Source organism: Esox lucius, chromosome 10 (genome assembly GCF_011004845.1).
Source record: "Esox lucius isolate fEsoLuc1 chromosome 10, fEsoLuc1.pri, whole genome shotgun sequence".
NCBI lineage: Eukaryota > Metazoa > Chordata > Actinopteri > Esociformes > Esocidae > Esox > Esox lucius.
Window position 1 is genome coordinate 22,508,335 of NC_047578.1, and position 10,570 is coordinate 22,518,904.

The 10,570-nt window shown below is 43.9% G+C and overlaps 1 protein-coding gene across 1 annotated transcript; it reads right to left on the bottom strand.

The window, feature by feature from the left end:
* Positions 1-105: 105 nt before the first annotated feature.
* cap1 (CAP, adenylate cyclase-associated protein 1 (yeast)) lies at positions 106-8,940 on the bottom strand. Its single transcript, XM_010900284.5, has 13 exons — positions 8,798-8,940; positions 6,482-6,586; positions 5,635-5,735; positions 5,432-5,509; positions 4,889-5,032; positions 4,403-4,488; positions 3,708-3,813; positions 3,339-3,513; positions 2,699-2,883; positions 1,911-2,034; positions 1,734-1,816; positions 1,469-1,612; positions 106-1,361 (listed from the first exon to the last, which is right to left on the bottom strand). The coding sequence occupies exons 2-13, from the start codon at positions 6,582-6,584 to the stop codon at positions 1,278-1,280; spliced, it is 1,413 nt and encodes a 470-aa protein (XP_010898586.2). The 5' UTR covers positions 6,585-6,586; positions 8,798-8,940; the 3' UTR covers positions 106-1,277.
* Positions 8,941-10,570: the final 1,630 nt, after the last annotated feature.

Below are 10,570 nucleotides of genomic sequence, written 5' to 3' on the forward strand. Positions count from 1 at the left end.
AACAAAGCAAAAGGGCTGGCCCCGAAAATTTTCCTTTTCATCTGCTTACAGATGTTAGCGATTCATGCAGCTCTACAGCGGTCACCTGACAACCATACTCATGACAAACCTCAAATGTTTTATTGCAACTTTTAATTATGTTTTAATGATGTCTTCCTCCAGTACTAATGAACAGATTCTTCTTAACCCAAATAAAGAGATACAAAATAATAATAATGACAATACAAAAACTCCACAGTAGAGCTTGACAGCTACAAAAACAGGATAACCAAAGGATTCAGAATTGACAGTGGAAAGATGTGTAGGTGATGGCGACACTGGGTTTAAGACTAGTATTAAAAGCAAAATACCTACACACGCCATTACAGCAGGTCTGATAATCAGCAATCAGGAAGCAACCCCAGACTTAACGGTTAATGGTTCATTAACAGCATTCACATCTGCCTCTTTCTAGAACCACTTTCACTTCCAGTAGGACCAAAGTCAATTGTCACCACATCCTTACAACCGCTCTTATGCATCATCAACAACATGGAATGTTTATTTTAAATGCTAAAAGGAATGTGGCCTGGGTTGGGGGGGGGGGGGGGGTTGCTTTAAACCGTTTGTTAATTTTTCAACATTTCTGCTGCAGTGTTATAAAAATTAAGTGATCCTGCACATTACTGGTTCTTTTACCTATGTAAGAGTGATGACAGTTAATCCCTATGAAATGTTAACATTTTTTAAATCGGAAGTGATAGCACTGTCATCTGTAGAGGGATTGGTTGTGCTTCACGACTGAATTGCATAAATGGAACTGAAACCTCTTCCACCCCTGAACACCTGCCCCCCTGACCAGAGAGGGAATGGAAACCCAATTCCAAATTGGTGAAAGCATAGGCTGATTGGCTGAGCAGTTAAAACTACAGAAGTGTGATTAAAAGCCTGGCTCTCTCATGTTCGCTATTAAAGTGTTTATTCAGAATTTGCTGGAATGTACAAATCAAATATTGTGATTGTTGGCAAATTCATTTAAAAAACATGCTCACTGGCCATGAGAATAACCACAGCAAATGACAAGCTGTTCCCTGCAAATTGGCTGAAGGAATGCTCCAGATAAAGCAAGCAGTCCTCATTGGCTGAAGGAAGAAACAGCTAAAGCTGTCATTGGCGAATAGCAAAAATACGGGCGAGATTGGCATCTCTGTCTACTTTGTGGGCTTGTGAGCAGGTTGGTCGATCCATCAGTCAGGTAGGCATTTGCAAAGGGGAGGTGGTTCCGGAGACGGCCCCCTCTATCCAGCGATCTCTGTACAGGTGGTGACAAGCTTACTGCCGTCCCAGACAGTCTTGAACTGCTCAGGAACAGGAAGCTCAGTCTGGGGGGAACATATCGGAACAGGTCCACATTACATGTATACTAGGTTGTTACACGACTGCCTTTCATATAATGCCAATTTACAGGTCAAAATTTCAATCTACTCACATAGTCTCCATCTTTGCCAGGTACCAGTACGTTCATCTCAGAACTCTTGGCACTGACGATCTCACACTCCAGTGAATCTTTGCTCAGGTAGACATGGCAACCGTCAGTCTTGTTGATGGAGATGGTGGGAACTTTACCCATGACCTGAAACACAGCAGCGAGGGTGAACCGGGACTCAATGGACAGTGTAGAGAAAAACACAAGGACCTTTGGCATTCAGACAATCCGAACGGAAACCCATTCAACATTCATTTTGGATACACACCTGGATCTTGACGTCCCTGCAGTTGATCACCTCTACGATACCCACAACATCGTCGAAGACCAGGCCCAGTTTCCTACAGTTATCTGCGGGAGAGGGACCGTATAAACAAAACGCCCTTTCACCTCAAACACTCGTCTGCAACCTCTCCCACTCGCACAACACCGCCCACTACTTTACCTAAGGTGATGGAGTTGATCTTGCCCTTGACCTGCAGGGTGCTGTTGTTACACTTGAAGGCATAGACCACCTGCTTCAGCTCTGTGTCACTGATTACCAGGCCCTGGACTCCTTCCTGGTTCTCCTACATGTCACCACACAGAGAGAGGTTAGAGAGGACATGCACTCCACTCATGGAAATCCATTGGCTAGGGACTGCTGTGATTAATATACCATTTCTGCACGTTCAGTTTTCAGCAGGAAACCAACTGCCGGCCTCCGCAATGACATTCAATAGTGAAAAAAGTCTAAATAGTAACATTATGGCGGAATCCTTTAAACCACAGCCCTTCCCGTTCCTCAGGGGCCCCCAGCCATCCATCCATTTGATCCGACTCTAGAGCCAGCACACCTGATTAGACTTGGCAGAAACATCGAGGCCTTGATTAGTGAACCAGGTGGGACTTCAAGGCTACATCAAAATTACAGAAACATCTGTTCAGGGGGCGCTGATGACAATAGTCAACTGTGAACAGATGTCTAACGCAAGGGCAATGTGCGTCTCTTGGCCGAAATAACGAGCATCTTGCCGACCAACCAACTGACTACCCTCATCCGCCGAGGACAGAATCTCGTCAGGGGGTAAAGCTTTGTGACGACAATTTACCCCACCAACCATTCTCCCATATTATACAGGACGCTCATGGAAGTTCAACCTTGAATGAATGAGAGAATGCAAATATCCATTGCGAAACATCTCTCCACACCAGGTGTCAGGGCAAAGGACTTGACAAGGATCGGCATCTCACCACTTTCCACTTCTTGCCGTCGAGCTCCAGGACGGGTGGCAGCTTGTGAGAGGCTGCTGCCGGGGCGGCTGTGGCGGCTGGCTTGGCGGATGTGAAGGGCTTGGCCCCGGTGCGTACCGGACCGGCCTGGGTTCTCAGGTTGGGGTTCTTATGGGTCATCTGGTCTTTGGGCACGTGCTTCAAGCCTGGCACAATTCAAGAGTAGGGAACACATGTACAACTACGTCATTCACAAGAAGCTTTCCCTCACATAAATGGGTATTGCATTTTGAAGTATAACTGTCTTTATATAACATGCGGGGCATTATAAAGCAGGATGAATTAAAGCCAGTGAAAGTATGAACATGTATGCCCTGACTACAGTTAAGTCACTCAGTGTAAGAGCATCTGCAATATAATAAGCAATTGAAGTACTGATTTTATTGTTAATAAATCAAAGCCAAACTTAGATGGGCATTTTTTTAAATAAATTAAATAAACACCTTGACCAACTGAAGCTAATCTTTAAAATAAGATTTTAAAATCCAGCATATTAGCTTGGTTTACTTCTAGATCCTGCTTTGTCGTATATCCCTCAGGTAATGTCAGTCATTTGAGTTTCTGATCGTCTAGAACTCGAGATCTATCATCTGACACTGACCCTTGGTAATGTCTGCTCCCTTGTTGAGGGAGGCGAATAGGGCGTTACGGTTGTCTGCCCCTTGGTCTCCACCGCCACCGGAAGACATGCTGAGGTCCATGGGAGGGGGAGGAGGGCCGGGGGGAGGTGGTGCGCCGCAGCCAGGGGCTGCTGGAGCGCCAGAGGCCAAGGGACCCTGGGATTGGCAAAAAGAACAGGTATGCCCTTAACAACAAACTCCCATGTGTTCCAGAAACATCTATACCTTCCCAAATAAGACCCTGTCGTTAATCTACCCAGATCAGTGAGATGGTGGTTAATGAGCAGCAAATAAAGTGCACCCCCACAGTATTGACAGGAGGAAAGAGGAAACTGCCAAGACTGACTCACACTTTTGCTCCAGGTCAGCCCAGTGGTGTGGTGCTGCTTGATGTAGCTCTGCAGATCGGTCCAGATGGACAGGTAGGCCTTCACCCAGTCCACATGCTTTGCGTCCCTGACATGAACAAGGCCACAGTCATTTAAAGTGTTGTAGAAAATATCAATAACATAATAGTCTTTAAAGTAGTTCAGATATGTTTTATGAGCTTAAGTGTAGTAAACGAAAAAGGCCATTAAGTAGCTTTAACATGCAGTTTAAATCAGAGTAAAGATTTGGCAAATGTTGCCTGCAAATACCACCATAATGTGTATTCAGTACAAAAGGCAGAAGTCTCACTGCCCTCTTGCATTACGTTCATAGACTAACCCCTAAATGTGTTCAACATGGGCAAATAAGAAGCCACAATGCAGCAGCCAGAGACAACCTAAAATCCAATAACAGCGTTTGACAAGCAAAAAATAAAAATAAATATCACCCAAGTGATAAAACTGTATTTTGAGGCAATACCCGGATATCCCAGCCATAAGAATATATACAGTATCTAAGAGCTACTGTGGGCTTCAGTAACAAAACTATTTGTTCAGAAACAAGCTGCCTTTGCACAGCGCTGATGACTGGGGGCAATAAGGAGTGGCTTGGCTGCAAAGGAAGTGGTAAAAAAAGAAGGTTAAGGAGAAACAGGCGCAGAGCAGATGGCCCGTACTTCTCCTTGTAGTCCTTAAGCACACGGTTGGTGTAGAACTGGGCAGCATCCTGCATCTCCTTCACATAGGGGCCTGGCTTAGGAGCCTGGAACAGGGAGAACATTGGAATTAATGGAAGGGTGTGGGGACGTTGAAAGAACGTTGCAGGAACAATTGTCCTTTATTCAAGCGCACTGTCTGTGTGGACAGCTGTTGTAGTGGTTTACAATGGATTAGAAGATCTGGGTGTGTTGCATCTACGGACTTACCAAAGTCTAGGTTGGCTTTTTTCATTATTCATTAGCTTCTACGAGTTCTCATTAACATTTATGAATCAAATTGATTATCAGAATTCCAAAGTTTCAACACTGATCCACAGGGGAGTCTTCAGTCTCAAGAATGTACGCTACTGTACACTACAGACTGAAAGACGGGTTTGTTTTACAGCAATTACACACCGCCCACACACACAGCGGGTCAGTGCCCAGCTCGCCCTTCCCACTCACCATGGCGACCCAGCCCAGGGCCGGCACGCTCTCGCTGACGGCTGACAGGTGGTTGAAGAGCGGCGAGGAGCGGTTCTGCTCGCGGAACGTCTGCACCTGCTGGATCACTTTGGACACTGGTGCCAGGAGAGCAGTCAAGGCTGCCTACAGAGGGGAATAACCATGTATAAATCACGTGCTACTGCTGTAAAGCTCATGCATTTGCACTGGACGACAAAATAACCTAAGCGCTGTTATCAGACTGAAAAGAAGTGGGAGTGGCAAACTCCTTATATAACCTATGAACTCCCTGGCCCATCCGGCAATAGGATAACATAAGCGAAAAATGGCAATTAATCACAAAAATACTTTCCCGGTTTCTGACCTCAATTTCACAGACAAGAGAATGTGGCCAGAAAGCCATTCTACAGCATTGCAATCAGCTGAACCTATTGTTCCACTGCAGATTGACTGCCAATATGTCAGATAACAAGACAATTCTGTCCAATGCTGAGGTTGTGTAAATAATGATAGGGTGAATTGCTGACAGCTGAACCAACGCACATCAGAGGGCTTCTGGGAGCAGGAGGCGGTGACCAGGAGCTGTCTCTGACAGGAGAACGCCTGCTTCATCATGTCAGCCTGGTAGAGAAAGAAAGGGATGGGGGGTGGTGTTACTGCATCCTACACATTCAACCATAAGCACAACAGCAAGGGCGAGGAACATTGCAAGTCAACGTCCTCCCCTCTAGCGCAATTCAACTTACATGCTTCTGGACGTCACCCCCTATCTGCTGGCTGAGGGTGAGGTACTGGGCAACGGCCCCGGTGATGATGCCGTCATAGGCCTCCACATACGCTGATACAACTGCCATTAACGGACGACAACAGGGAGACACGTCAGATATCAATGTTCCAACCTCATGTTTGCTCTGCTAGTGAGTCATGTTTTAGTCAATTATCTGAGATAAAACCTGACTATGACAAAACTTGGACTGAGGAGGTTTCCTCAGTGTTGTTGGGAGCATGGGGTTTGCAACAACGCACAATCCATGATTTAGACAACTTTTAAAGTCTATACAGAAAGCTGAATGTAGGGATGTGATTTCGGTCGGCGAGTCATGCCGATCATGTGCATGTCAAGCGTCTTAGCTGGCTGGCTCACTGATTCTGCTCTGTAGTACAGTCTGGGCTGTCAATACAATCCCAATGAGTCATTTTAGCCTCTCTCCAGCTTCCTTTCTTGGACAATAAGGTACACTTTCTCAATATAGTTGAGAAAGGGCCATAGGGTTGTGTAGATCACTGGCTGGGACCTCTTATATGCCTGATATTAAGAAAGGATGACTCAACCATGTCATCAAGAGGGATCCCTTTCTTATACTGACAAATTATATTAATGAAGAAAATCTACTATATCAGAACACAATTTCTCAGTGATGCTAACCATTCTGGTTTTATAAATCAGACACCACATGTATAAGGAGCTGAGGGCAAAGTGGTACAATGTGGAAAGAATTTGAGTTTTATACCGACACGGGTAGAGGCTACACATAAATGTACATGTATAACGACAGAGACTAAAACAGGCACACAAAAAAACAAGACATCCACCTCCAGGAGAGCCACCACCGCTGCTGCCCCCGCTGCCTGCCACCGTTTCCAGGCGACCTACAGCCACCTCCAGCCGCTGCACCAGACTTGCCAACTCTGCCATACCTGGGAAGAGAGGGCACATCAGCTACATTCCTGTTGCTTTCATTGATAGTTTACCGTAAAGGTAACGTGGTGGAGTGGACCACTGGTGGGTTTTTGACTGCTAAATGTTTGGGCCTGGGACGGACTTAATATGGGCAAGTTCAAATTGCATTAGCACTCTATACTCATTTATTTTTTATAATTCCTTAAACATTGTGATTTTACATTAGTAGACATTTTCCCTCAGACACTATGGACAGACAATAACTAAATAGGAAAAGACCAGATCCCATTTCGAAGACATGGTTGAACACACGTTACGACCTGCTCCGTACAGGAATGCAGGTAATACGACTGGAACCGCCCATTGCTGTATACCTTCAGGCTCCTCTGTCCCAGCCATTAAGCAATCCGCCCCACCCATTTATGTCACACTAACCACACAGCTAAAGCTACATTCAACAGCAGTCATATGTAGGCCTAAGGGTTCTCTCTCTTCTACTGTTGTAAAATGGCCCTGCAATTTATGCACAGACACACACCCTGGAGGCTGACATTACATTATAGACACTTGATACTCTGTTCACTGGGGTAACTCTCACCTGATTGAAAAACTACAAAGACTTCATCCTATTATTGACATGCGATCCACGTTGCTCTATTCTCTTGGGTTAATCCCCTCTCATTTCACTTTCCCTTAGAAACCATTGCTTGTGACATGCTAAAAGGTTTAATTCATCCAACTTATTCAATAGCAATTTATTTGGTTGAAGAGAAACTAGAAACAAACATGACTGTTTGATGGAGAGTGGATGATTGAAAATCAAGCTGACAACAACAACAGAGATCAGATTATCTGCACATCCGAAACACCAGGTAATGTTTGCCATTCTGTGGCTTAGTTGTAACTTGGCAAAGATGTTGTGGTACAAAGTTTGTCATTAAGGCAATCTTGGATGTGCCTCTATTTTAGATGTCCAAAACATTTTCACTCGGCTTACCTAGATGTATAGGCTTGACCTGTGCGCTGGGCAGACAGGCTCTGTGGGCCAAGAGTGTAATTTACTTTCCTTCCTTGTTGCCATATATGGCTCAACCCAGGCCTGGTGGTGGGTCAACTTGTTTTGCTTACATGGAAAATGAGTAAACAGTGCTCGAAGCCCAATTGTAAAGTAGGAAGACATGTCTTAAAATTGCGCACTGCAGCTAGGATAGCTGGAGGTACTCCAATTCCCGAGCACTGGGAAACTTTCCTGTCTAGGGAAAATATTGCTATAACTACACGTTGCATTATTTAAATGACATCTGCTATCAACGTGTTTATAACGCTGTGTGGATGAAGGACTGAATTAGGTTACACACCATTTCAGCAACAGCACGAGTAGGCGTGCAGTGGTGCGCGCGGACAGTGGATTCAGACATAAAACAAGCACAACGCGCCGTCTGAGTCTGCTGTATACTCTAGGCTGGATAATAAAAATAGTGAATGCTGCTTTAGTAAGAATGAGAAGTACAGCAAATGAACGACTGGTCCACAGTAACGGTTTTTAGAACCATACATACGGTTTTGGGTTAGGTCAATATTGTTTCTAACCATCATAGCTAGCTAGGGAAGCAAAGCTAATCTTCACACAACACAGGCCGATGATAATGAGATTGGGAGTCGGCCGAGGTAGCCAGCTAGCTGAGCGTGTGGCTAACATTTGGAATCTAGCTAGCAACAATGGAACAGCTAATGATAATTTCTTTGACAGACCAGTCTTGTTTGGGTAACGTTAGTTAAGCGATCAATGACATAATATTGCCATGGTAATAATTCATATAATTATGTAGTTTGGCCTTAACTCGGCTAAAACACCAATGCTGCGAATTATACCCTCCCTCGTCTGTCTTTCGACACTTCCTGTATTTTCTTGCATACCCTACATAGTCAAGTGCACTCTATGCAAAAATGAAGAACTTCATTGGGTTGCGTCTTTTTAACATACTGAAATGTATAAAAAGATCGCAATAATGCATAATGGAATTCAGTTTAACTAATACAATGACAACAACAGCCAGCAATCCATCATCACGAAATCATATCAATAATTTTGGAATGATTAACTACAGTAATGTGCAACGCCAGTGTCGGCAGCGCAAATTATGGCATGGATTTATGCACATATAACTAAGGCAATTCACCGATGATTAATGTAAAGAAAGCATAGGGTTACAAAACGTCAGCCTTACCTGCTAAATTGGACAAGCACTGATTAGGTCTTTGATCAACGTCAATCGTCTCTGTGGTACTCTGCGAAATAGGTAGCTAGCAAGACCGACTGCTACGCCTATTCTTCCTGTATGAGTGTGGTAGTACCCAGTTGTCACCGCGCAGCGTTTCCGCCCTTATTCACGCAACCATTCCTTTGCCTTATAAGGAGAAGAGAGAGAGAGTTCGAGACAAATTAAAAAATAACAAAACATCTTTCCTTCTTCTGAAATAAAAATATATTTCTAATTCACTGTCTCTAGGTTGCAATTCACCATACATTTAATTGTTCCGAAAGCAGTATTGGCCCATCTCTGTGATAGATGGCTGATATGACATCATATGTCAGCATCTGGTGAAATGTTTCTGTGACTAACTACCATATTCACTCGATCCCTCAGCCTCACCACAAACTGAATCCACAATTTGGGTCCAGTTTTGGTTGTGTATAAACATTGAAAAATAGGTTAAAGCAACATGAGAAGTGTTTCATCAGCTATAATAAAAGTTCCTACAAATATTCCTCATGCACAAAAAGCTGACTGTATCTTTAAATGTTGGGCACCAATGTTTTCACAACCTTGTTTGTTACCATCTTTCCTTGGATTCCCAAAACAATCCATCCACTTGACAGGTGTGGCAAATCAAGAAGCTGCAAAAACAGCAAGATCATTAAATAAGGTAGGTGCACCTTGCTGATGGGGACAACAAAAAGTCATTAGATAATGTGTGGTTTTGTCACACAACACAAGCCGCACATTTCAAGTTTTGAGCAAGCAATTGGCATGCTGACTGCAGGAATATTCTACCAGAACTATTGCAAGAGAAATGTTTATTTGCAGACTGACAGAAATCATCTCACAGAACATATTTGTGTGCTTGTCATCTGTACTAGGACCTTGACCTGACTGTCTTAATTGACTTCAGTGGACAAATGCTTACCTTCAGTGGCCATTGGCACACAGGACATGTCTCCTCTATATGGATTAATCCCAGTTTCAACTGTACTGGCCAGTAACTGAGTAAACTCTTGTTGCATTTTCTATAGCACCCTTGTGTGTTGTTTAGTGATCTTTCCCATGAGACTTGGGACTGCCAGGCCCCAAGCAATGTCTCAGCATTATATCAGGAGGCATACACAGTTCTGGTGCTGTACAGAATCCTTGGGTTGAAACCCAGATGGTCACATTAGTGCTGCCTGTGACCTGGAGTCAGTTGATGGCTCCTACCACAGGGCAACATTGAAGAGATGGGATGCGTTCTAAAGGCGTTAAACCCAACTGTGCAATGATAACCGTGCCTTCATCATGAAGACAGGTTGTCTTAGGTCAGAAGGCAGAGATAATAGGCTTTATATTCAAATGCATTTTATTGACAGAAAAACAGTCTTGAACCTGGGTTAACATCCATCTGGCCAGCAACATAGCAAAAACATCCCCATCATCCTTCTCAGCATAAGTTGCCTCAGTAATGGCTAAAGATCAGCAGATATGATTTCCTTAGTGTCACAGCCAGCCACTGAATAGTGAATCACTGCCAAGTAATGGCTGATTTAACTCCCCTGTTTTCAGGTTTCTATGAAACAAGACCTTTAATTACTTCATAAATGCTAAATATAAGAGAAAAATATTGTAACATTATATTACCAGGTCAACATTACTTGAATCTAAGTGAACAAAAAATGAACTTTTAAAAGTCACATTTTCACTGGTTACTTTAGGTAACTCAGTTGCTTGGTGGTAATCTTACAGGTT

What these genes read in the sequence shown, in the direction of transcription:
- cap1 (XM_010900284.5), bottom strand. Translation starts at nt 6,584, where the DNA reads ATGGCAGAGTTGGCAAGTCTGGTGCAGCGGCTGGAGGTGGCTGTAGGT. An exon ending in CGGTGGTGGCTCTCCTGGAG is followed by an intron (nt 5,736 to 6,481) that starts GTGGATGTCTTG and finishes CGTTAATGGCAG; the next exon opens with TTGTATCAGCGTATGTGGAG. An exon ending in CCCTGGGCTGGGTCGCCATG is followed by an intron (nt 4,489 to 4,888) that starts GTGAGTGGGAAG and finishes TCCCTGTTCCAG; the next exon opens with GCTCCTAAGCCAGGCCCCTA.